This window comes from Brassica rapa, chromosome A08, assembly GCF_000309985.2.
Source record: "Brassica rapa cultivar Chiifu-401-42 chromosome A08, CAAS_Brap_v3.01, whole genome shotgun sequence".
Classification (NCBI taxonomy): domain Eukaryota; kingdom Viridiplantae; phylum Streptophyta; class Magnoliopsida; order Brassicales; family Brassicaceae; genus Brassica; species Brassica rapa.
Window position 1 is genome coordinate 43093 of NC_024802.2, and position 25794 is coordinate 68886.

General features: G+C 38.7%; 5 protein-coding genes across 10 annotated transcripts; 4 read left to right on the plus strand and 1 right to left on the minus strand.

The window, feature by feature from the left end:
- Positions 1 to 493: 493 nt before the first annotated feature.
- On the plus strand, positions 494 to 10155 carry LOC103832536 (probable LRR receptor-like serine/threonine-protein kinase At1g56140). 4 transcript variants are annotated; one of them, XM_033276585.1, is made up of 27 exons: positions 494 to 731; positions 1004 to 1097; positions 1243 to 1321; positions 4301 to 4410; positions 4610 to 4796; positions 4880 to 4951; positions 5067 to 5138; positions 5221 to 5292; positions 5396 to 5467; positions 5599 to 5670; positions 5780 to 5851; positions 5998 to 6069; positions 6176 to 6247; positions 6333 to 6404; positions 6607 to 6678; positions 6768 to 6833; positions 7017 to 7082; positions 7230 to 7274; positions 7383 to 7444; positions 7526 to 7908; positions 7997 to 8195; positions 8282 to 8440; positions 8540 to 8658; positions 8741 to 8951; positions 9035 to 9266; positions 9348 to 9498; positions 9614 to 10155. In XM_033276585.1, exons 5-27 carry the CDS (start codon positions 4699 to 4701, stop codon positions 9995 to 9997), a joined length of 2895 nt encoding a protein of 964 aa, XP_033132476.1. In that variant the 5' UTR covers positions 494 to 731; positions 1004 to 1097; positions 1243 to 1321; positions 4301 to 4410; positions 4610 to 4698; the 3' UTR covers positions 9998 to 10155. The 4 variants fall into 4 exon arrangements, with proteins under 4 accessions (XP_033132476.1, XP_009106802.2, XP_009106801.2 ...); XM_009108554.3 differs by lacking the exon at positions 4301 to 4410; XM_009108553.3 differs by lacking the exons at positions 494 to 731; positions 1004 to 1097; positions 1243 to 1321 and having other exon boundaries at positions 4017 to 4410; positions 9614 to 9997.
- Positions 10156 to 11247: 1092 nt separating this feature from the next.
- On the minus strand, positions 11248 to 12592 carry LOC117127166. 2 transcript variants are annotated; one of them, XM_033276586.1, is made up of 4 exons: positions 12352 to 12592; positions 11858 to 12261; positions 11616 to 11772; positions 11248 to 11548 (listed from the first exon to the last, which is right to left on the minus strand). In XM_033276586.1, exons 2-4 carry the CDS (start codon positions 12251 to 12253, stop codon positions 11334 to 11336), a joined length of 768 nt encoding a protein of 255 aa, XP_033132477.1. In that variant the 5' UTR covers positions 12254 to 12261; positions 12352 to 12592; the 3' UTR covers positions 11248 to 11333. The 2 variants fall into 2 exon arrangements, with proteins under 2 accessions (XP_033132477.1, XP_033132478.1); XM_033276587.1 differs by lacking the exon at positions 12352 to 12592 and having other exon boundaries at positions 11858 to 12315.
- Positions 12593 to 13264: 672 nt separating this feature from the next.
- LOC117125626 (probable LRR receptor-like serine/threonine-protein kinase At1g56140) lies at positions 13265 to 18974 on the plus strand. 2 transcript variants are annotated; one of them, XM_009108552.3, is made up of 23 exons: positions 13265 to 13603; positions 13719 to 13905; positions 14019 to 14090; positions 14204 to 14275; positions 14346 to 14417; positions 14521 to 14592; positions 14734 to 14805; positions 14891 to 14962; positions 15056 to 15127; positions 15228 to 15299; positions 15396 to 15467; positions 15557 to 15628; positions 15722 to 15787; positions 15924 to 15989; positions 16137 to 16181; positions 16264 to 16325; positions 16424 to 16803; positions 16885 to 17083; positions 17178 to 17336; positions 17420 to 17538; positions 17621 to 17831; positions 17917 to 18154; positions 18237 to 18974. In XM_009108552.3, the coding sequence occupies exons 1-23, from the start codon at positions 13495 to 13497 to the stop codon at positions 18751 to 18753; spliced, it is 3078 nt and encodes a 1025-aa protein (XP_009106800.2). In that variant the 5' UTR covers positions 13265 to 13494; the 3' UTR covers positions 18754 to 18974. The 2 variants fall into 2 exon arrangements, with proteins under 2 accessions (XP_009106800.2, XP_018509285.2); XM_018653769.2 differs by having other exon boundaries at positions 13350 to 13603; positions 13719 to 13910.
- A 397-nt stretch (positions 18975 to 19371) lies between these two features.
- LOC103832537 (nucleolar protein 56-like) lies at positions 19372 to 21891 on the plus strand. The gene is made up of 8 exons (XM_009108555.3): positions 19372 to 19646; positions 19852 to 20066; positions 20161 to 20318; positions 20411 to 20598; positions 20677 to 20929; positions 21015 to 21163; positions 21249 to 21383; positions 21475 to 21891. The coding sequence occupies exons 1-8, from the start codon at positions 19442 to 19444 to the stop codon at positions 21729 to 21731; spliced, it is 1560 nt and encodes a 519-aa protein (XP_009106803.2). The 5' UTR covers positions 19372 to 19441; the 3' UTR covers positions 21732 to 21891.
- Positions 21892 to 24060: 2169 nt separating this feature from the next.
- LOC103832539 (protein unc-45 homolog A) lies at positions 24061 to 25730 on the plus strand. The gene is made up of 3 exons (XM_009108557.3): positions 24061 to 24666; positions 24761 to 24949; positions 25041 to 25730. The coding sequence occupies exons 1-3, from the start codon at positions 24487 to 24489 to the stop codon at positions 25431 to 25433; spliced, it is 762 nt and encodes a 253-aa protein (XP_009106805.1). The 5' UTR covers positions 24061 to 24486; the 3' UTR covers positions 25434 to 25730.
- Positions 25731 to 25794: the final 64 nt, after the last annotated feature.

The following is a 25794-nucleotide window of genomic DNA, read 5'->3' on the forward strand; positions in this document are numbered from 1 at the left end:
CGACCTTTGTTTTTTTTACTTCGCCTTCAGAGATCAGGGCGATGTGGAGTGAGCGGGTTGCAAACGATTTGAAGAGATCGATTATTCCTTTTGATTTAACTTCGCCTTCGGACATCACGGCGTCGCCATCAGAGATTTAAGATTTCGATTGAGCTTGGAGAAGAGAGAAGAACACACCGACAAATCCTTTCTCGGCTTCGAATACATCTCCCACTCCAATGCTGCCACGTTTCGTTAAGGACGAGCCCAAAAAATCTCTTAGCTAAGGCCCGTCGCGAACCTGGGGATTTATTTTTGATTTATTTTCAACCCAAACTCGATTAAGGACGGGCCTAAGGGGCGCTGATAATGTTGGCCTTATGGGACTAGAAGAAACGTCCCTAGTGGACACGTGGCAGGAGGCGATTGGCTTGTGCTCTAATGGGAAGGGAAAGAAGAGAATGAGGTCGACCACGATGATGGCGATGGAGAGTTTCGGAATGCAGTTGGATTCGTGGGGATGGTGCTTTCGCAGAAGAAGCTGGTCATGGTTAGTTCCAATTTCAATACCCACTTGTTAGATTTCACTCTCTATGTGGCCGTCTCTCTCTTGTTGCATCTCTCTTTCGCCGCATCTCTCTCTCGAACTCCATAAAAGGAGCTTGAGCTCTCTCCTCCGCATGTCTCTCTCTCCGCCGCATCTCTCTCAGCCTCTCTCTCCGCCTCTCTCTCCCCCACCAAATCTCTCTGAGGTTAGGCCTTACCATCCATCTGGGTTTTGTTTGGATTTTGATTCTAGAGGAAAGTTATGTTCTGGGTTTCTGTAGAATTACTTGATTGTGTTTAAAATTCATGGATTCATCCTTGATCTTATAGTTTTGACAATCTTATGTGCTTTATTTGAAGCCACATGCTTTGTTGTTTTGGTGTTCTTGTGCTTCAGTGATCTGTGAATTTTGGTTATTGATGATGTTATAAAAATATTACCCTTGACGCTTTGTGCTTATGTTCAATGACAATTCAGAGCCTGGTCTCCCGAGGGAAGAACCTGCCATGAACTCAGGTGACTGGAGAATTCAACTGCCACTGGATTCACGCCAAAAGCATGTTGACAAGTTGTAAGTTCGTTACGTTTTTTTCTGTATCAATCTAAAGTAGTCATTTTTATCAGTCTCTAGTCAATTCTGTAGGAAACAAAAGGTTAGAAGGTTATGTCATAATAGTGACTTGACCTATAAACAATACTATTGTAATTTGGCGCAGAACTGAAACACTGAAGAAACATGTTCCATATTCGCGGCAAGAAGGAATTGAAGAGCTCGAAAGAATTGCTATAAACCAGGTCTCACTCACTTCCCTCTTCTTTATTCTATTTTGGTTAACATTGGTGAAGCAGTGGGATAATGGTAGGTAGAACGGTGCTGTGAAAATATCTTAAGCTTCATGTGTGCTTTCTTGATATCATCCCCATTAGGCATGGTTTTGTATTAATGAAAGTGTTTTATAATTTTGTTTTAAGAACTCATAATTAAGACACTTGCAATAAACCACTTAAATGTTTAAATCTATTTCTAAATCTCTTAACTTACTTTTTATACTTTAAAAACTATTAAAAATTAATTAAGAAATCCTTTAAGGGGTTTAGGGATAATGATGCTCTAAGATCCTACATGGGGATACGGGGTTTGGACTAGGCCAACGTTTGTTCCGAATAATAGCCGGCCCTGGTCCAAAGAATCCTTGTAAGACTCAAGTGGACTTTAACAAACTTGAAACACCTTTGAGAGTTACTTTTAATTACATTTGGATTAGATTGTATTTTGTTTTTGAACGAACTACTTTGATTCATAAAGGGGAAAACAGTTTATTCTCCATCCGGAGAGGTTACAAGGAGTCTTAAAGCAGATTTTGCGAGAGTATCCGCAGCGACATTCCCCAAACGGGGAACAAAAAAGAACGAGATAGATTCAAACCTACAACACAAGGCTCTAATATCAAACAGTACACTCTGAAAAAGCACTGTTGAAGCAGAGGAGTTGAGGAGGTTGATGAGAGACTTCGAATCAGAGAAGACATTCAGCTGAGAGAAGTCATTAGTGACTGCATCAATAAGAGCGGCCTTTACTGCGAGAGCCTCTGCTACTATGGGCGCAACTACATGTCGGCGGTTAGAGGATTAGTGTTTTAACTCCACACCAGAGGAGGTAGTGAAATGCCAGCCTTGGCCACTGTTGCCAGAATTAGGATCCCAGGCTCCATCAGTGAAACAATTAAGATATTGCAGAGATGGTAGAGGGGCGGGTATCGGATTTGATTTGTTGGTTTGGGCGTGTCTTTTGCCTTGGGAAGCCTCTTCCCAGCAGCGCGCATCCTTAATAATTTTTAAAACCAGCTCAGCTTCTGTCCAGGATCTGTCTTCAAAGATTAGCTTGTTTCTAGCCTTCCAAAGGTGCCAGTACAACCACGGGTATATTGGGGAGGTTCCCAGGCCGGTGGGTGGAAGGTTGATCATTCTCATGTTACTGATGAGGAGGTTACTCACCGAAGTTACAGTGCTAGCATCAGGCTTGAAGAGAGCCGGGATACGGTCCCAGATACGGGCAGCAAAAGGACAAGTAAGGAAGAGGTGCAGTGGGGTTTTGAGCTCTCCACACCTTTTACACTTAGCCTCCGCATGGAGACCTCGCGTGAGTAGGACAGAACCCACGGGAAGGGCTCCGTTCATTGATCGCCATAGGAAGGTTTGCACCTTAGGAGGGGTGTTTAGGTTCCAAACACTTTTGCGCCAAGGGAACTGATCAATTATATGGCTCTGTGTTGATAGTCTAGCCAGGGCATAACCAGACTTTGATGTATAGTCTCCAGATGCATTCGGAAGCCAAACCAGCTCGTCCTGTTTGTCAAAAGAGCTTGGTACAATTTGAAGGATACAGTCTTCATAAAGAGGCAGGTGATGTCTGACAAGATGAACATTCCACTCCTTTGTCTCAGGAAGAAGCAAGTTCGAGACGAGCATATCTTGACTTTCTCGTGAAGGAGCTGGCCCCATTGGAGTTATCAGAGAGGATGTGGACAGCCAGGGAGCAGACCAGACTTTGATCGATTCACCATTCCCCACAGTCCATCCAAGGCCTAGCTGGAGTAAATCACGTCCCCAAAGAATCCTGCGCCAACCATGAGATGCGGAAGCAGGGCATGAACTGTCGCAGAAGGACGAATCGAATCAGTATTTTCCGAATAGAGTCTGCGCCAAAAGGGACTGTGGATCCCGAATAAGACGCCAAGCTATCTTCGCTAGGAGTGCTTGGTTGTAACACTCAATGTCGCGAAAGCCTAAGCTGCCCATAGTCTTTGGGAGGGTGAGTCTGGACCAAGCAACCCAACAGATTTTTCTAATGTCCGGTTTTGAATCCCACCAAAATCTCGTAAGAATCGATCGTATTTACTTGCAGAGGGAGGCCGGTAGGCGGAAGCAGATCATGGCATAAACCGGAATGGCTGTAAAGATGGATTTTAATAGAACCTCTTTCCCAGCACTGGAAAGGAAGCGAGTTGACCAGCTCAAGACCTTTTGTCGGATTCTGTCGATAATGCTATTGAAGATGTCATGCTTTCTTCGTCCAAAGTGTTCGGGTAACCCAAAGTACTTTCCGATGCTTCCTTCTTTCTCAATAGACATTGTCCGCTTAACCCAATCTTTTACCGCTAAAGGGGTCTTGGACGAGAAAGTAATGGCTGATTTAGTGGGGCTAATACATTGACCCGAGGCTCTTTCGTATCTCTCAAGAAGCGTAAGCAGATTGATGCAACTAGACCGGTTCGACCGAGTGAAGAACATCGTATCTTGTAAATCTTACTAGCAGCAGTAAAAAGAAAGAAGCGTGGTTGGTTGGTAAATAAATAGTATAGGATACGTACAGTACAGGCGAGAAGCTCTGAGTCTCTGACCAAACGTCCCATTGACTATTGTCATGTCTCCAGAATGCGTCTGGTCTCATTATTTAAATCATTAGTCTCCCCAAAAGGTGAAGGTGGTGACGGTTGCGCTCGCCGCCATTGTTGATTGTTGAAATCTCCCCTGGGGGGAGAGCGCGTGAACCCTACGGGGATCCTGGATTAGTAGCTTAGTTGTTGTTTATTGAGATTAATAATTAATACAAGTTAATAAGCAACTTGCATCTCTTCTCCTTCGTCTTCTTCTTCAAAGTCCAACGAAACACCTTAACCTTATTATTCGCGGGGGTGTCTATTTTTTTTTCTTTATTTGTCGTTGAAATAAAACCTCCGGTCTCTCTCTCACACACACATCGACGATGGCCAGGCAACGGCGGCGGTCTCTGTGTCTTCTAATCACAGTCTGGTTCCTTTCCGGTTCGGTACATGTGGTTCGAGCTCAAAACAGAACCGGAGCCACTACTGATCCAGACGAAGGTGTCACAGTCTTCTTTTTCTTTCAAAATAATCGTAGTCTTGTTCTTGTAGGTCTTTTTTGTAGCGGTTGGTTAGTTTTGAAAACTAAGAAATGGTTTGATTAGTAGTTAAGTGTAATTTATAATTAGATAGAGATTTTTAAGCTAATAAAGGAAGAACAATTGATGAGTCTATTAATTTAATTTAATTTAATAAACAGCTCGAGCTTTGAACTCCATCTTCGCCGCTTGGAGGATCCCTGCGCCCAGGGAATGGAACATCAGCGGCGAACTGTGCTCCGGCGCAGCCATGGACGACAGCGTCACCATCGACGACAAAGCATACAACCCTCTTATCAAATGCGACTGCACGTTCAACAGCTCCAAAATCTGCCGCATCACCGCCCTGTACCAACCCTCCCACTCCACCAAATAGCTATATTTAATTATCCCTCTTTTTTTTTTTCTTGATTTGATTTGATTTTATGCAGCAAGGTTTATGCGATTGAAGTTGTAGGACCTATCCCTCCCCAGCTCTGGACTTTGCACTACCTCACTAATCTGTACATATGCTTCTTCCTTTTTTTTTCCCTATTCAATTATAGATATGATCTGATCACATTTACACAATTATGGACCGGACCTCCTCTTCTTTCTTTCTTTCTTTCTTTGTTTCAGGAACTTGGGTCAAAATGTTCTTACAGGCTCCCTCCCTCCTGCTATTGGTAATCTGACTCGTATGCAATATATGTAAGCCTCTCTCTTCTTCCCTTTCTCTTTCTTACCAACACTCCTCCTCTCTCCCCCCACACTCAACTCATTCATCACATAGGACTTTTGGGATCAATGCATTGTCTGGCCCTGTTCCCAAGGAAATTGGTCTGCTTAAAGATCTAAGATCACTGTAAGCTTTGCTTTGCCTTTTTTCCTCAGATATTATATAATGTTTTCAGACTACTTCTTTCTAGAAGACTTTGATGCTTCCTTATCTTGTATACAACATGCAGTGGTATTAGCTCAAATAACTTTTCTGGTTCTATACCACCTGAGATTGGGTCTTGTACTAAACTACAGAAAATGTGAGTCTCCTTTTTCATTTCTACTCAGCTAGTATCTTTTTTTTTTATGGAATCATTTCCGATCTTACAATTCCGATATGCAAACTTAAAACTTCCATATCATTTATATAACAACACTTGTACTACTGCAGGTATATAGGAAGTTCTGGACTCACAGGGGGAATACCCCAATCATTTGCTAATCTTGTTCAGCTCGAAGATGCGTAAGCTTCTTCTTCTTCTTCTTCTTTTTGTACTTAATTTGCTTATATAATAAGTCTTATAGTTGGATTTCTACATCTTTTTCCTTTTTCCTTAATTGGGTTGTACCAGTTGGATTACGGATCTGGAAGTTACAGGTCCGATTCCAGATTTCATAGGAAACTGGACCAAACTTACTACCTTGTAAGAACATTTCCTTCTTCTTCTTTTTTCAGAATTATATAATGGATTTGTTCCTCTTGATTTTTAATTTCTACACTAATCCTACTCTTAGTAGAAAAGGCCTCATTATTTTCCAAGTTTGAGATTCCATACATGTTTTACTACAGGAGAATTCTCGGAACTGGTCTGAGTGGTCCTATACCGTCATCATTTTCCAACTTAACTTCTTTGACAGAACTGTATGTGTTGTTCCCATTGGTGTCAGAACCATTCTTGTTTGCTCTTCTTTCATCCCCTCTCTCCTCCACGTATTTAATAGCTCATGCCTATTCTAAATGTACGTAGGAGGCTTGGTGATATATCCAACGGCAGCTCTTCTCTTGAATTCTTCAAAGACATGAAATCTCTAAGTACATTGTAAGACCACTTCTATTCAACTTATTTTAGTTCAATCTTTGATCACATTTGTGTAGTATTGAACTGTTTCTGATATATGTTGCAGAGTATTTAGGAACAGCAATCTCACTGGGACGATACCCTCTTTTATCGGAGAATTTTCAAGTCTGCAACAAGTGTAAGTACACCATATGTCTGTGTGTTTCTTCAGTGTTATGATTGCTATTCTGTATGTAGAGTGTGATTATTTGTGAAAGTCACCAAAAGAGAATACGAAATGATCTTAAGTTGCTGATAATATAATGTCTTATTTTCCTTCTTTCACTGCTAAACATGAATAATTTTAATGTGTTACCGTGTAATTCGTGTCTGTTTTCCAGTGATTTAAGCTTCAACAAACTAGGTGGACCAATTCCAGCTTCACTTTTCAATTTAAGTCGACTTACTCACTTGTAAGATGATATGTTTTTTTTGCTTTGTTTTCCAGTGATTAAAGATTATGCCTGTCGAAATGGTTTGATGTCTTCACTCCTCTTATTAGGTTTCTTGGGAACAACACGCTGAATGGTCCATTGCCTTCTCAAAAGAGTCAGACTTTGAGAAATATGTGCGTAACGAAGGTCCTTTATAATTGTTTCGTCTTTGAAAGCCACCCCTAATTGTTGGAGGGTTTGTTGAAAACAAATCCTCCTGATATAGGCTCAAGTTTCCTTCACCTATTAGTCGGCACTTATTCAATTTGAATAAGGTTCCAGTGGATTCTAATCAATGTTCTCTTTTATACTAACAGAGATGTGTCGTACAATGATTTGTCTGGAAGTCTTCCTTCATGGGTCAACTTACCAAACTTGAAACTGTAAGTAAAGAAAACACCACTTGTTTATTCAATCTCGGAACAATTCCTTGTGTATATTCATTGGGTTTCTTCGTATCCAGCATGAAGTTTCCTATTTATAGGAAATATATATTACATTCATAACAAAAATGTATTTTATCTGTGCAGCAACCTCGTTGCTAACAGTTTCTCCTTGGAAGGTCTTGACAAGAGGTGATATTGTCGATGATGCTTGTTCCATCATGACCCACTTTTATGTAGTTCCTGCAAACGGTTGCAAATGTAGACGACTTATCATTTCTTTTTTTTTTTGGTTAAAAGTGTTTTACCAGGACTGAGCTGCCTGCAGAAAGACTTCCCTTGCAATAGAGGAAAAGCATTATGTAAGTGTAACAAATGGACAGTGCTTGTGTGCACTGTTGGAAAAAATTGCTTATGATCTTTTTTATTTTATTGATGTCTAGATTCTGAATTTTCGATCAACTGCGGAGGCCCACCAATACGGTCTGTGAGCGGAGCATTATTTGAGAGGGAGGACGAGGAGCTGGGACCAGCTTCTTTTGTCGTGAGTGACGTTCAGAGATGGGCAGCCAGTAGCGTGGGACTTTTTGCCGGAAGTAGCAGTAATATATACATAGCGACTTCACAATCACAATTTATCGGCACTTTGGACTCGGAGCTTTTTCAGTCAGCAAGACTTTCTGCATCTTCCCTGAGGTATTATGGTTTGGGGCTAGAAAATGGAGGCTATACAGTAACACTTCAGTTTGCTGAAATTCAAATCCTTGGTTCTACTTCAAACACTTGGAGAGGTTTAGGAAGACGACGTTTTGACATTTATGTCCAGGTCTGCACTACTACTTGATCTAGCTTTTCGCTTTATAAGTTAACTTGTTTGGTGCAGTAATCTCGTTGCTTCGTTTTTTTTTTCTCAGGGAAGACTTGTTGAAACGGATTTTGATGTACGCAGAACGGCTGGTGACTCTACTGTTCGAGCAGTTCAGAGAGTGTATAAAGCAAATGTAACTGAGAATTACCTGGAAATTCATCTTTTCTGGGCTGGAAAAGGAACATGTTGTATCCCCATTCAAGGGGCGTACGGGCCTTTAATATCGGCTGTCAGTGCAAAATCAGGTAACACAAGAAATGGCAAATCCTTTGTTGTTTGATATTATTGATGTTCACAAGTTCCCTAAGTGTTACATATTGTTGTTATCCAGATTTTACACCAACTGTGGGCAATCGGCCACCATCAAAGGGAAAGAACAGGACCGGTACTATTGTGGGTGTCATTGTTGGCCTAGGACTCTTAAGTATCTTAGCGGGCGTGGCTATCTTCATCATCCGAAAAAGAAGAAAGCGGTATACAGATGATGAAGGTATAATACATGTAAAAATATGTAATAAGAACGCACACTTGAATATCATCTTTCAAATTGGTTCCTTTTTTTTAGAAATCACTTCTTTTTTTCTTGCAGAGCTTCTTAGTATGGACGTAAAGCCTTACACCTTTACGTACTCGGAACTGAAGAGTGCAACTCAAGATTTCGATCCCTCTAACAAGCTTGGAGAGGGAGGATTTGGGCCTGTTTATAAGGTATGTGCTCCATTTTCTTGGAAATCACAATATATATGTGATATCTCTTAATATGTTTTCTTTCGAATAACACATTCAACAGGGAAAACTCAATGATGGAAGAGAAGTAGCAGTGAAGCTGTTGTCGGTGGGATCCCGGCAAGGGAAGGGACAATTTGTTGCAGAGATTGTAGCGATTTCCGCAGTTCAACATCGCAACTTAGTAAAACTTTATGGGTGCTGCTATGAAGGAGATCATCGTTTGCTCGTATATGAATACCTTCCTAACGGAAGTCTTGATCAGGCTCTATTTGGTATGCTCAAAAAACATGATTTATCGACCTATGCTTATGCCAGCACTCGTTATGCACTTTTGCCATTGATTTTGATGTTGCAGGGGACAAGACTTTACATCTTGATTGGTCAACTCGTTATGAGATATGTCTAGGAGTTGCCAGGGGTCTAGTCTATCTCCACGAGGAGGCGAGGCTTCGGATCGTACACAGGGATGTGAAGGCCAGCAACATTTTACTGGACTCTAATTTGGTCCCAAAAGTTTCTGATTTTGGGCTCGCAAAGCTATACGATGACAAGAAAACCCACATAAGCACCCGAGTAGCAGGGACGATGTAAGTATTCTCGAATCTTGACTTTTGGTTTGCAACACTGTTATGTGGATTTATAAGACATGTTGTTGGGGACCAATGCAGTGGATATCTTGCGCCGGAGTATGCCATGCGCGGACATCTAACAGAGAAAACTGATGTGTATGCCTTTGGTGTTGTGGCTCTAGAGCTAGTGAGTGGAAGGCCAAACTCTGATGAGAACTTGGAGGACGAAAAACGATATCTTCTTGAATGGGTACGTTAACTTGCTTGTTATAATTTGATTGATCCATTTCAACACTTATCTGTAATCAACGTGGGGAATATGTGTTGTGCACTTTAGCAAAAGCTGATGTTAAGTTTGTGTACAGGCATGGAATCTACACGAGAAAAGTCGTGAAGTGGAACTTATTGATCGTGAGCTAACTGAATTCAACATGGAAGAAGTGAAGCGCATGATAGGCATTGCTCTGCTTTGCACTCAGACATCACATGCCTTGAGACCACCGATGTCAAGAGTGGTGGCCATGCTTTCGGGAGACGTTGAGGTGAGTGATGTCACCTCTAAGCCAGGCTACCTAACCGACTGGAGATTTGATGACACCACAAGCTCTTCTCTAAGCGGATTTCAAACCAAAGAGACGTGGCCTTCTGATTCCTTGTCCACGAGCTTCGTAGCGCCTGGCTCCGAGATATCACCCAGAAGCGCTGATTCTAAGCCGATGCTGGGAGTCAAGATCAATGAGGGAAGATGACAAAGACCCTTTATTATCTGTAACTATAGAGATGTGTTTTGTGTAAGTGAATGAGGATCACTATTTTCCTCTGTGATTAGAGAAACATGTATTTCTTTGATTCAATAATAATTAAGCTCTTCAGTTTGCTATGAAAAGAAGAGTAAGACTGTGCATTATGTGTTGTGTTCCAAAACTGCATAGACAAAGTGATTCCATGAGAGCAGACTAGACTCATGTCATGTTTTAGAGGTATCAGCTTGGATAAACATGACATGAGTCTAGTCTGCTCTCATAGAATATTGTGGATTAAAGAATATCTTTTAAAGAAGAGAAGCTTTTGGGAAGTAAAAGTTAATTCTTAGGTGGGTTCTTGGATGTGGAGAAAGATGATGAAGCTTAGAGAGATAGCGAAGACATTCTACAAAATTGAAATTGGCAACGGGAAACACATCTCTTTTTGGTATGATTGTTGGTCTGAGAAGGGTGTGATATTTGATCTTGTGGGTGAGAGAGGTTTTATTGGTTTGGGTATAAGAAAAGAAGCCACTCTGGAGGAAGCGGTGCTGAATTTAAGACGGAGAAGACATCATAGATCAGAGGTTTTGCGAGAGGTAGAGACGGCTCTTGAATCTGTGAGAAGTTGGATGTCAGTATCTGGAGGAGAAAGTCGGGGTATAGAGAGAATTTCTCAACAAATGAAACTTGGATGCTGTTAAGAGGGACGAGCGTGCAATGTCTTTGGACTCGGGGGATTTGGTTCTTAATGGCTACACCTAAGTATGCATTCATGACATGGTTAGCCATGAGGGGAAGATTATCCACTTTGGACAGGGTATCGAGATGGAGCCAGGGGATAGATACTACATGTGTATTGTGCAAGACTGATGTGGAGACTCGAAATCACTTATTTTTCAAATGTTCTTATGCTATGCAGTTGTGGGAACATCTCATAAAAGGTATTTTGGGTAACGCTTTCACATATGATTGGTCTGAAATGGTGAGGATAATCTCAAGTGGGGGTTATGATAAGAAGAGTATTTTCTGTATAAGATACGCCTTTCAAACGGCTGTCTATGCTATATGGAGGGTGAGGAATAATGTTCGACATGGGGAGAAGCTGATGCCTATTTCCATTCTGAAGAAACTCATTGATAAGGAGATAAGAGCAACTCCAATGGTGTTACCCACCATTGGAGTCCTTAGGAATATAATAGATTTTTTTTTGCTTTTTAAATAGTTAAGGATTTGACTCTAAAATGTATGTCCAATGGTGTTACTCAATATGGAATCCATAGCTGATCTATCTATTACATATAATTTCTTTACAATTTCCAACTCAAAACAAGCCATGAATTCAAAGAAGCAGGCAGGTGTTTACCCAAGATACAGGAAAAAAAAAAGACAAAAGGAAACAATACGAGTGAATCGAACATGTGACATCTTTTGAGTGGCCTGTCAACTGCTTGAGGACAGAAGGCTCTTGCGAGAGACTACAAACAGTTAAGGTCCCATCTGATGCTCCATATGCAAGTAGATCAGAACTCATATGGCCAAACTTCAGAACAGTAACTACACAAGAGTGAAGGAAAATCACAAACTAAGTCGATTAAATCCAAAAGAAGATGTAAGAAAATACCAGAAGATTTGCATTGGTCGAAGATGCAATGCATTCCCACGAAAGAATAAGCATGTTCAAAACCACCACCACCACGGCGAAAGGAATGATCACCATCACTGAAACTCGAGCTAAAACTCAATCTCCGGCTCGAAACCTGATTAGCACTCCGTAAATCCTATGAATGAATAAAAAAAAAAGTTTACTTACTCTACTTACTCTATAGTTACAAGAAACTGAATATTGCAAGCAAGTCTACTTACTCTACTAGAACTGAAGCTCTCTGCTTCAAACTGATGGGAGAGTGGACCTGGTGAAGGTAACCATCGACCACTGTTCCCTGGGATCGTGACCTTGTTGGGCTTGTTGGTGGAGCCGTTGCAACGCGCGAGGAAAGCGCGTATGTGCTTAGCAGGGGAAGGAGGGGGGAAAGGTCTCTTGAAGATGCGGAGAGGCGTTGAGCTCGCGCTCGCCGCCGAGGGTTTGAATAGGCTAGGCAAAGGGCTTGGACTGTAGAAAGGAAAGCCTGAAGATTTCACCGCTGGAGTTTGATCGGAGGAAAAACAGAGTTTCAGAGGAAGAGATAGACTACACGCAAAAGAGGAGGAAGAAGAAGAAGGAGAGAAGCGAGATTCGTTACATATCCTTTGCCATTGCATCTCAAATCCTTCAACGAAACAACAATCAGATAGCAAGCTCAACGGTTTGAAGTGAGAGGTTAAAGAGAGAGAGAGAGAGAGAGAGAGAGAGAGCTCACATAGCGACGAGAGATGGCGCCGGATTCGGACTTCCGGGGGAGAAGAATTCGGCGGATTCCGATGTACTGTGGATCTGATTCGGCTGTTACCGGCTGCATCATACAGCTCAGAAACTCGAAATCTTTTGATGGCTTCGGCTTCTCTTCCCCTCACAAAACACATCCCTTTCCCGATCCAATCAGACGTTGCCAGCGCATCAAGGATCAACCACAAATAAATCCTTCACTAAGGATTCAACCTCAGCGTAACGTCAAGTTTAATTATTATTTTATTTTTAATGCATAAGAATTAGCGCTAAGAAATAGCTAATATCCCGCGTTGCAGCTGGTCTAAGAAACAAACTCAGTCTGTAGAGTACAAGAAGGAGGAGAGGTATGGAGTGTGCTCTTCAATTTTGGTTTCAAACTAGAGTTTAAAAGAGAAGTGTAAGGTTTTTTCTGAGTTACGAGTCTTTGTACTTAAATAGGTTGACACAAAGATGTAACAATGCTTTTTGATGAATAAAATTTAAAATTCATTCAAAAAAATAAAAACAAACAAAAAAAAAGTTGTCAAAAGTCTTTACTTGTACACGAACGAAGACTTTTGCATATTCACAAGTCAAGTAGGCATTATTGATGGTACTGTTCATATATATAGTACACTGCATATATCTTGTCTTGATGTAATAATATCATGAGCATGGAAATTACTATAGACCATAAATACCATCATGGAGGAAAGAGCGACGAAGGAACGAACGAAATTGGACAACACAATCAACACAAAACTAATAATGATGTGACCAGTGACCAGTGAGGAGAGTGTAGTGCAAAAAAAAAAAGGACCGATGAGCACTGATAGAGTAATGCAAACACGGTGGTACTGGTCCACCACCCTATCACTAATTATTAAAGAGTTGTAAATCTCTCCACTCATTCAGTCATTCTTATCGTGTGGTGAAAAGTTGTCAAACCACATTACAAGTCAGTGAAAATGTTATTATAAGTCAATGGAGCCTAAAAGGATAATCATGGCTAGAGAATTTAAGCAAGCTTTTTCTTGAAAGTAAGACAGACCACCATTGTTGTTTGTGTTTCTAAACTGAACCCACATACACAATAAAAGAAAAAAGATAAAAGTAAGAACCTCCGTCGACGAAGATGCCCACGTGCCTGCACCTCACTGTCTGGTTCATCTTGTGTATATTCGGTTCAATTCACCTGGTTCGATCTCAAAACCGAACCGGAGCCACTACTGATCCCGACGAAGGTTTGTTAATTTGTTAGTTGAACACTTTTGTAACCAACTAATTAATTAAGTCTGTTAATTTGTTTGGTTAAGTACTGAAAGTACTGAGCCGTTGTGGTTTGGTGTAAAACAACAGCGCGAGCTTTGAACTCCATCTTTGCCGCTTGGGGTAAACAGGCGCCTAGGGACTGGAACATCAGTGGCCAACTTTGCTCCGGCGTAGCCATCGGCGAGAACATCACCATCGACGACAAAGCATACAACCCTCTTATCAAATGCGACTGCACGTTCAACGGCTCAACAATCTGCCGCATCACCGCCCTGTACAGTACACACCCCCTCTTTCCCCCTATATATATATGTTGTCTTTGTGCATCATTCACCCACTGAATGTTTTACCATGCATGCATGTTGTTGTTGTTTCAATATTACACAGCAAGGTTTATGCCATGGATGTTATAGGACCTATACCTCCACAGCTCTGGACTTTGACACACCTCACAAATCTGTACATATATATTTGACTTTACCTGTTCCTTGTCTTTTTTCTTTTATCATTTATTTTTAGTATTGTTATCATCAAAAAAGAGCACAACACACATGCATCTTTCTTTCTTTCAGGAACCTGGCTCAAAATTTTCTTACGGGCTCCCTTTCCCCTGCAATTGGAAATCTGACTCGAATGGAATGGCTGTAAGGCTTTTTATATTGATTGAAACCTCTCTAGCTAGTTATTTATCTCTCACACTTCCAACTCTGTTAGGACTTTTGGGATCAATGCCTTGTCTGGCCCCGTTCCCAAGGAAATTGGTCTGCTTACAGAATTGAAATCGCTGTAAGCTTCTTCTTCATTCTTTTTCTTTTAAGAAAAAAAAGAAAATCACAAATGTCAGATTTTAATGCTTCCACCTATCTTTTATACATTTTTCTGCATGCAGTAGTATTAGTTCAAATAAATTTTCTGGCTCTATACCAGCTGAGATTGGGAATTGCACAAAACTACAGCAAATGTGAGTCTGTGTATCTTCTACAAGCATTTTTTATGTATATTCATTTCCTAGTTATAAAGTCTTAAACCTTGGACATCATTTTTATTGTTAATATTCTCGCCCATTTAATTACTTCTTACGTACATCTGTTAATTAATGCAGATACATGGATAGTTCTGATTTCACCGGGGCCATACCTTCATCATTTGCTAATCTTGTGGAGCTGCAAACCGCGTTAGATTTTGTTTTATTGAATTTAGCTTTACCGTTAATTTTTCCTACGTGCCACTTCACATTTTTCTACTTAATGTTGTATCAGTTGGATGATGGATCTAGGAGTTACAGGTCGTATACCTGACTTTATAGGAAGATGGACCAAACTTACTGTCTTGTAAGAAGATTTCATGTTTTACAGAATTTATATAATGGACTTGTATCTACAAGCATTGCTCTTGTTAAATTTGAGATTCGATAATTGTTGCAGGAGAATTGTCGGAACTGATTTAAGTGGTCCCATACCGTCGTCATTTTCCAGCTTAACTTCTTTAACAGAACTGTATGTGTTGTTTACATTGGTGTCACAACCATTCATCTTTCTTTTATTCCAAGTCTCCTCTACATATTTAATAGCTCATGCCTATTCTAAATGTACGTAGGAGGCTTGGTGATATATCCAACGGCAGCTCTTCTCTTGAGTTCATCAAAGACATGACTTCTCTAAGTGTACTGTAAGCCAACTTCACTTAAACATCTTCTAACCTAATTCGTATATATATGATCGATCACATTATAATGTACTTGTCTGTATTTTACATATTTCGCAGAGTATTGAGGAACAGCAATCTCACTGGGACAATACCCTCTTATATTGGACAATTCTCAAGTCTCAAACAAGTGTAATTACAACATAAACATGTCCTGAAAAGTCCAAGCTGCTTCATGGTTTTTTTCTTTTAAAACAGTGTGATTCTTGTCTATTTTCCAGTGATTTAAGCTTCAATAAACTACATGGACCAATTCCGGCTTCATTGTTCAATTTAAGTCAACTTACTCACTTGTAAGATTGATATGTTTTATGCTTTGTTTTCCAGTGATTTAAAGATGATAAATGTCAAAAAAACAAAAATTATGTCTTCACTCTTCTTATTAGGTTTCTGGGGAATAATACGTTGAATGGTTCCTTGCCCACTCAAAAGAGCCAGACTTTGAGCAATATGTGAGTAACCAATTCCCTTATATTTGATCATCTTTGAAAGCCACAAAGTCCTGATATAGACTCAAGTCGTGTACAAGATATATATACAATCAGGAAACTGTTTTGGAATAGATAATTAACATATATATACTTTCAGAGATGTTTCGTACAATGATTTGTCTGGAATTCCTCCTTCGTGGGTCAACTTACCGAACTTGCAACTGTAAGTAAAGAAAACACTAAACCTTCTACTTGTGAGTTTTTTCAATCTCAGGACATAATTTCGTAGTGTATAATTCATTATGGAGCTTCCTTTTTGTAGAAAATATTTACTAGAATCATAACAAAACCATATATGTTATTTGTGCAGCAACCTTGTTGCCAACAACTTCACCTTAGAAAGTCTTGACAACAGGTGGTTTTGTTAAATATTATATATGTTCTTGTGGATGCCTGAAATTCCAACATTATATTTATCTCCTTTCATTTCATAAAAGGGTTTTACCAGGACTGAACTGCCTGCAGAAAAACTTCCCTTGCAATCGAGGCAAAGCATTATGTAAGTGTAACAAAGAGATATTCTAATAGTCATTTTTATACATGTGCTATGGATGAAAAAGGATAATCATAAATGTTCTTCTATTGATTTGTGTCTAGATTCTGACTTTGCTATCAACTGCGGAGGCCAACAAATACGGTCAGCTAGCGGAGAAGTATTTGAAAGGGAGGACGGGGCTCTTGGACCAGCTTCATTCGTCGTGAGTGATGAACAGAGATGGGGAGCCAGTAATGTAGGACTTTTTGGCGGTAGCAGTAATGTATACATAGTGACTTTACTATCACAATTTATCAACACTTTGGACTCGGAGCTTTTTCAATCAGCAAGACTTTCCGCATCTTCCCTAAGGTATTATGGGTTGGGGCTAGAAAATGGAGGCTATACAGTAACACTTCAGTTTGCTGAAATACAAATTATTGGTTCTTCTTCAAACACTTGGAGAGGCATAGGTAGAAGACGTTTTGACATTTATGTTCAGGTCAGCATGCACTACTTCTTGATCTAGCTTTTCTGCTTTCTTGGTGGTGGGTGTAATAACCTTTTTGCTCTGTTTTTCCAGGGAAGACTTGTTGAAAGGGACTTTGATATACGCAGAACAGCTAATGACTCTATTGTCCGAGCAGTTGAGAGAGAATATAAAGTTAATGTATCAGAAAATTACATCGAAATTCATCTTTTCTGGGCTGGAAAAGGAACATGTTGTATTCCCATTCAAGGTGCTTATGGGCCATTAATATCTGCCGTCAGTGCAAAACCAGGTACCACAAACAAACAGATGGCGAATTATTACTATTATTATTTGTTTCTTATGACGCAAGTAAAGACCCAAGTGTTACATATATGGTTGTTCAGATTTTATACCAACTGTGGCTAACAAGCCACCATCAAAGGGAAATAACAGGACTGGTACCATTTTGGGTGTCATTGTTGGCCTGGGACTTTTGAGCATCATTGCGGGCGTGGTTATCTTAATCATCCGAAAAAGAAGAAAGCGATACACTGATGATGAAGGTAATTGTAAACTTGAATTTTTTTTTAAATCGGTTCACTTCTCAAGAACCGGATTGTTGTTGTTGTTGTTGTTGTTGTTGCAGAGATACTGAACATGGACGTGAAGCCTTACACTTTTTCTTACTCTGAACTTAAAACTGCCACTCAAGATTTCAATCCCTCAAACAAGCTTGGAGAGGGAGGATTTGGGCCTGTTTATAAGGTAAATTGAGACCAAAATATACTTTTAGAAAAAAACAGTTTATACTTTTATTTTTGTTATGATTTTAACACATATTCAACAGGGAAACCTGAATGATGGACGAGAGGTGGCGGTGAAACAGTTGTCGGTTGGATCGCGACAAGGAAAGGGACACTTTGTTGCAGAAATAGTAGCAATTTCTACAGTTATGCACCGCAACCTAGTTAAACTTTATGGATGTTGCTATGAAGGAGATCATCGTTTGCTCGTTTATGAGTATCTCCCCAATGGAAGTCTCGACCAGGCACTATTTGGTAATGAACAAAAAAACATAACTTGTCTATATATCTCCTGCTTCTCTGCTCAGAGGCTAAAGTAGTCTCGATTTGGGTGTTGCAGGAGGTGATAAAAAGACTTTACATCTTGATTGGCCAACCCGTTTTGAGATCTGCATGGGAGTAGCTAGGGGTCTAGCCTACCTCCACGAGGAGGGGAGTGTTCGAATAGTACACAGGGATGTGAAGGCCAGCAACATTTTGCTTGACTCTAATCTGGTCCCTAAAGTCTCTGATTTTGGTCTGGCAAAGCTATACGATGACAAGAAAACCCACATAAGTACCAAAGTGGCTGGGACCGTGTACGTATTCCCAAACCCTGAACTTCTTTATTTTTATTTTTAATTATGGAATTATTTATAACACACATGTTGTTGTAAATAGTGGATATCTTGCGCCCGAGTATGCCATGCGTGGACACCTAACAGAGAAAACGGATGTGTACGCCTTTGGTATTGTGGTACTTGAGCTAGTGAGTGGAAGGGGAAACGCAGATGAGAGCCTTGAGGGTGAAAAAAGATATCTTCTCGAATGGGCATGGAATCTACACGAGAAAAGTCATCAAGTGGAACTTATTGATCGTGAGCTAACTGAATTCAACGTGGAAGAAGTGAAACGCATGATAGGCATTGCTCTGCTGTGCACTCAAGCATCTCATGCTGTTAGACCACCAATGTCACGAGTGGTGGCCATGCTTTCAGGAGACGTTGAGGTGAGTGAGGTGACCTCTAAGCCAATCTACCTACCCGACTGGAGATTTGATGACACCACGAGGTCCTCTTTCAGCGCCTTTCAAACCAAAGACACGGGCGCTTCTGGATCCTACTCCACCAGCTTTGTGACGCCCGCAGAGAACGACTTTAAGCCTATGCTTGGAGTCAAAATCAATGAGGGGAGATGAAACTGTCTCATATCCTCTTTGGTGATGGCTATGGATATGTTTAAGTGTGTATATGAAGGAGGATATATCACTATGTTCTTCTTTGGTTGGATAAACGTACTTTTCACTTCATGTATATGAAAAAATAAATAAGAGAAACATATTTCATTTCATCATCTTCTGGGATATATTTGCTACAAATGTATCCTTTTATCTATTGTAATATAATTTTACTTTAACCATTATAAACTCTTACCAATTATTATAAACACCCTGTCTCACTTTATTTTCAATAATGCTTAAGCTCATTTTTTTCTTTTTGCACAAACCCCAAAGGAATGTTCATTTAAAAACTAGAGAACTATTTGATCAAAAAAAAACTAGAGAACTAGACATAATATAGGATGAGCTTAAATGAACAACGCCTTGGGCATAGACCACCATTCAAGCTTCCAGTTTCTTGTGATTTGTGAGCTCCCAGTTTCTTGTCATGATGGGCCTCTATAAGCTAAATAAACTTCCACACCATTAAATAGGCCTACATTGAATTCGGGAGGTAATTACATGGGCCGAGCCCATTTATTGTGTAGCCCATGTTCAAAGCAGTGCCGATGGTATTAAAAGCGCTGAAACCCTAGTTGAGTTCCGTGTTTGATTCAGATATAGGTTTAGGGTTTTAGCCTCTCTCTCCTCTCAAACAAAACAAAGAATGGCTATGTATCTTCTCTACGAGTCTTCTTCTGGGTATGGCCTCTTCGAGGCGCACGGTCTTGATGAGATTGGGCAGAACACTGAGGCCGTCCGTAGCTCAGTCTCCGACCTAAGCCGCTTTGGCCGTGTTGTCCAGCTAACCGCTTTTCACCCCTTTGAGTCTGCGCTCGACGCCCTCAACCAAGTTAACGCCGTCTCTGAAGGTATACCATATATTCAATTTATTGTCACGTTGTTGTTGTGTTTGTGTGAACTCGAACCATCACTCTGCCTTGATTTTTTGGGTAGGATACTCTGTTTGCTGTTGATGTTGAACTTTGTCCTAGAAAAAAATCATTTTTAATGGTTGATTACTGTTGAGCTTTGTCTCTTTGGATGAAATTATTGACCTTTTTGTTTGGGTGGCAGGTGTTATGACTGATGAGCTTAGAAGTTTCCTGGAGCTGAATCTTCCTAAAGTCAAGGAAGGCAAGAAACCCAAGTTCAGCTTAGGAACCTCTGAGCCTAAACTTGGTTCCCACATTTTGGAAGCCACCAAAATCCCCTGCCAGAGCAATGAGTTCGTTCTTGAGCTTCTCCGTGGTGTGCGTCTCCATTTTGACAGGTTCATCAAGGACCTCAAGGTGTCTACTCTTTTCTTTTTTTTCCTCTTTGTTTAAATTTTTACCTATGCTATGCTTTCTGTGTAACTCATAAATGTTTTTTTGTTGAATGAAGCCTGGTGATCTGGAAAAATCTCAACTTGGGTTAGCTCACAGCTACAGCAGAGCCAAGGTCAAGTTCAATGTTAACCGAGTTGATAACATGGTTATTCAGGCCATTTTCCTCCTTGACACCCTTGATAAGGATATTAACTCCTTTGCCATGAGAGTCAGGTTTGTTTCCATTCAACCTGTTATGTGTGTTTTCAACGTACATTTGAGTAAATATTGGTAGATGAACACTGTTTGTAATGTTGTTGTTGCAGGGAATGGTACTCGTGGCACTTCCCCGAGCTAGTGAAGATAGTCAATGACAATTATCTTTACGCCCGTGTTTCAAAGATGATCGATGACAAGTCAAAGCTGACTGAAGACCACATCCCCATGCTTACTGAAGTCTTGGGGGATGAGGATAAAGCAAAGGAGGTCGTCGAAGCTGGGAAAGCATCCATGGGTAAGTGTGACCAAGCTCTTATGGATCCATTTGTGTTTATAATATCTCTATTGTTCTAAGACCTTTTTTTATTTTCAGGCCAGGATTTATCAGCGCTTGACTTGATCAACGTACAGACCTTTGCTCAGAAAGTTATGGACCTCGCTGACTACAGGAAGAAGCTCTACGATTACCTTGTCTCTAAGATGAGCGACATTGCCCCTAATCTGGCGGCCTTGATTGGAGAAATGGTCGCTGCCCGTCTCATTTCACATGCTGGAAGTCTCACTAACCTTGCCAAATGCCCATCTTCCACCCTCCAGATTCTTGGAGCCGAGAAGGCGCTTTTCAGGTGCGATATCTTCATACAGGTGTCTTTTATAGGTTTACTTTTAGTGCTGCTTGTGACATTTGAACCGCCTGTGGTGGTGTTTCAGGGCTCTTAAAACACGTGGAAACACACCCAAGTATGGGTTGATCTTTCATTCGTCCTTCATTGGTAGAGCATCTGCTAAAAACAAGGGCCGCATCGCCCGTTATCTTGCAAACAAATGCTCTATTGCGTCCCGTATTGATTGCTTCGCTGGTAAGAATCAGAAACTCAAGCTCTTTAATATATTGAGAAATGTTGTAAAGAATGTCCCCTGATCGATGTTGTTGTCCTGATGCAGATGGTGCAACAACAGCATTCGGTGAGAAGCTACGGGAACAAGTAGAGGAAAGGCTGGACTTTTATGACAAGGGTGTTGCCCCACGTAAGAATGTGGATGTGATGAAGGAAGTGATAGAGAATCTACAAAACAAAGGTATAATCTTGAAATAAGATTTGTGCAAAGAGTAATATTTTTGGTATTGGACTAAGTGTTTAATCCGTCGTGCCCATCCACCTCTTTATAGATGAGGAAGGGAAGGAGGCAGTGGAGGCCTCAGGAAAGAAGAGCAAGAAGAAGAAGGCGAAGGGTGAAGAAGAAGAGGAGGCAGTCGAGTCGGAGAAAAAGAAGAAGAGGAAGATGGAGACAGAAGAGGAGAACGAGAAATCAGAGAAGAAGAAGAAAAAGAAAAGTAAGTCTGCTGGAGGAGACGAGGAGACTGATGATGGTCTGACTCAGAGCAAGAAGAAATCGAAGAAGAAGAAGTCCAAGAGTGAGGAATAGGGATGGTGCAAGATAACAACAAACCTATGTATTCTACTATTATTTTGAGCTAAAATGTTTTTTTTTTGCTGTGTTTCTTGTTCTTAGTAAAACTCTGATCTTGTGTTTTTGGTCTGAAAACGATTTGGTCTATTTGAATGCATTTTATTTTTGCGGAGTACGATTGGGTTTTATAGTTGTTTTGTCAATTTGTGGTATAATATATGTACTCTTTTTCAAATTTGAGGAGCAAAATGAAAATAATATAAGAAGTAAGATTGGGCCTGAGATGACTGTTAAATGGAGCATATATCACCCACCAACCCAACAATAGTGCCAGATGCGCGGGATCTTCAGTTTTAACATTTTTTTTAATCAAAAATGAGTTCATTAATAAATAAACTAGGATAAGATCTGCGCCTTGCGCGAGATTAAGTTATTATTTTTATTATATTTTGAAGAATGAAACAATAGTTTGGCTTCATTTGGATTAGGGGTGTTCAATCCGGATATCGGATTGGTTTCGGTTCGGTTCGGTTTTTTTCGGTATTTTGGTTAGTAAAATATAACCACTATTCTAAATCCATATTACTTTGACTTTAGTCTTTCACATACTTTTGAAAGATTTCAATTGGACGACTAAATTGATCAGCCAATCTTGTTGCTTTAAATCATTAGTATTTATATATATATTTAGTTTGAATATTTATTAAATAAAAATTCATATGCGTTATATTTTATGATCATTTGTAACTTATTATAATAAAAAAAAATCTATTGATCACAAAATTTTTAGAGTGGGAATATTCAAATTTCTAATAATATATAGACGTTTTGAAAAATTCAAAATATAACATAGAAAAAATATAAATGTTTTTATTATATATTTAATGTGATTTTTAATATCTTTCAATAATATAAAGTTAAAAAAAAACCAAGATACCAAAATTGTTATCAAATATTTATTATTCATAATAATTAATTTTCATATATACGTTAATCATATTAGGTAATTTCGTAGCTTCAAATTAAGGAAAGTGCAAAAAACATTTGGTAGATTATTTATCAATTCGATAGTTAGTTTAATAAAAAATATAATGTAAGTTAAGATGGACCAACCTATTTTTCTAAAAATAGTAGTATATTTTATATAGTCATTTATTAAATGAGAATTTATAATCATACAGTTCTATGATCATTCATATCATTTTATAACTGAATATTTAAATCATCAATAACAAAATTTTCAATGTGAAATCTTTAATAAGTTTATAATTTATAAATGTTTTTGAAAATTCATTGAAAGTTTTAATATTAAAATATTTATGTAATCTTATGGTATATAGTATAATCTATATATATATATATGTTTTATTATTAAATGATATTTTTTACTCATATGGTTTTAAAATCATGTGTATCTTCTTATAATATTAAATAAAAGTTCATATTAATACAATTTTATGATCATTTGTAACTTATTATGACTAAAAAATAATCTATTGATCACAAAATTTTCAGAGTAGGGATCTTCAAATTTTTAATAATTTATAGACGTTTTGAAAAATTCAAAATATAACATATAAAAAAAAATATAAATGTTTTTATTATATATTTAATCTGATTTTTAAATATCTTTTAATAATATAAAATTAAAAAAAACTAAGATACAAAAATTGTTATCAAATATTTATTATTCATAATAATTAATTTTCACATATACGTTAATCATATTAGGTAATTTCATAGCTTTGCAAAACATTTTTTGGTACGTTATTTATCAATTCGATAGTTAGTTTAATAAAAAGTGTAATATAAGTTAAGATGGACCAACCTATTTTTCTAAGAATAGTATATTTTGTATAGTTATTTATTAAATAAGAATTTATAATCATACGGTTCTATGATCATTCATATCGTTTTATAACAAAATATTTAAATCATCGATAACAAAATTTTCAATCTGAAATCTTTAATAAGTTTATAATTTATAAATGTTCTTGAAAATTCATTGAAAGTTTTAATATTAAAATATTTATGTAATCTTATGGTATATAGTGTTTAATCTATATATATATATATATATTTATTTTATTATTAAATGATATCTTTTACTCATATGGTTTTAAAATCATGTGTATCTTCTTATAATAAAAATGTTAAACCATTGATCATTAATTTTTAACATAATAATTTTAATAGTTTTAGTCATTTATTGTCGTTTTTAAAAATTCAAAATATAACATATACGAAAAAATCTAAATTTTATTTTTATAGCTAATTTGATTGTTTAATTTATTTTAATAATATAAAATTAAACAAAAAATGATGGAGGAGATATAAATTGTTATCAAATCTTTATTATTAAAATCATTAATTGTCATATATATATTAGTCATTTATGGTAATTTCGTAGGTTTTATTTAAAGAAAGAAAATATCATATCATATCATTATATCATATAGTTTGACCAACTTATGTATCTAACAACATATAAAAATCGAATGTGGACCTACTTATTTTTCAATTGAATATAATTGATTATCTAATTGAGTGTCACATATGCATTAGGGTCTCTTTTAATTAATACAAAATTGAGCTTACATCTTTTCAAATGTTCCTTAATTAACATACGAGGGATTAAAAAAAGCCCTAATTCTGTAGAATCATACGATTTGTATAGAAAGCTGATTCATATCCAGCTTCTTCACTCGCTATTATTAATATTCCTCTTTCTTTCTGGAATTTGGGGTTGATTTTGGATCAAATATTGGGGATGGCATCGGCGGCGTCAGGGAAGGTGGAGAAGGGGCACCAGCTCTACAGGGACGGCAAGTACAAGGAAGCTCTTCTCTTCTACACTGAGGCTCTCTCGGCGGCTAAGTCCAAGTCCCAGAAGATCGCTCTTCACAGCAACCGCGCCGCCTGTTATTTGAAATTGCACGATTTCAAACAGGTTTTGGATCTTCTCTTCTTTATTTTAAATCAATCAATCAAAAGAGATTCCATGAGTTAAGTTAGATTGAGAAATTAATAGTTTCTTGATTCAGGCAGCAGAAGAATGCACTTGGGTGCTGGAGCTTGATCAGAAACACAGCGGTGCATTGATGCTCAGGGCCCAGACTTTAGTCACTCTTAAAGATTACCATTCCGCTCTCTTTGATGTCACCAGGCTCTTGGACTTGAACCCTGATTCTGATGTTTACCAAAACCTCGAGGCTCGCTTGCGGACGCAGTTGGTATATCTATTCTCTTGCTTTCTTTCCTCTGTATAGCTCTTTCCTGTGGTGGGTTAAAGGATCATGTCTTTTTTTTCTTTGGTAAGGAAAGTCCCTTGCTCCAATTCCTGAATCTGAAGCAGAGTTGGAAGATGAAGATGAAGCACAACAAGACACAGATGAACAGTCAACTAGGAAAGATGAGAGTAGGTTTGAGTCATTAGTTTCCATCACAAGAGATGTAAGAAACAAGGGGGAAGAAATTGTTGCTCCTAAAACACCTGAGGTTAGAGAAGACAAGAGCAAGGAAAATGGGTCATTGTCCAACGCATGGCAAGCCATCCCTAAGCCCAAGGGTCATTCCACACTCGATTATGCCCGTTGGAATACAGTTCAAAACGACGACTCCAGTGAAGATGATGACAGCGATGAAGACAGTGACGAGGACGATCAGCCTCAGTACAGATTCCGTGTTAGAACCGTCGGTGTGCGTCCTGTGAAGTGAAAAAAAAAGGTGTAGATTCATAGGGACGTGTATGGTTTCTTTCATTGTTGTTGTTGCACACTAAGAGCCGTGAAAAGAGAAAAACCATAAGAGAGCAGCAGACTGTTCATGTCCTGTGAAGTAGTGATGTTATACATATTCGTTCAGAAAACACATGTATAAGTCTAGATGTGATGTCACAGTTGTATACAATAGGACCATTATCAAATGAAATGGTGCCTTCATCTCTTGATCATGGCAGTTTCAATATACAACATTATACACTTTCTGTACAATTGATGTTTTCTTTTGTTTTCACTACTTTGATATAGAACCGATCAATAATTAGAAAAAATGGTCAAAAAGGTAATACAACATCTCT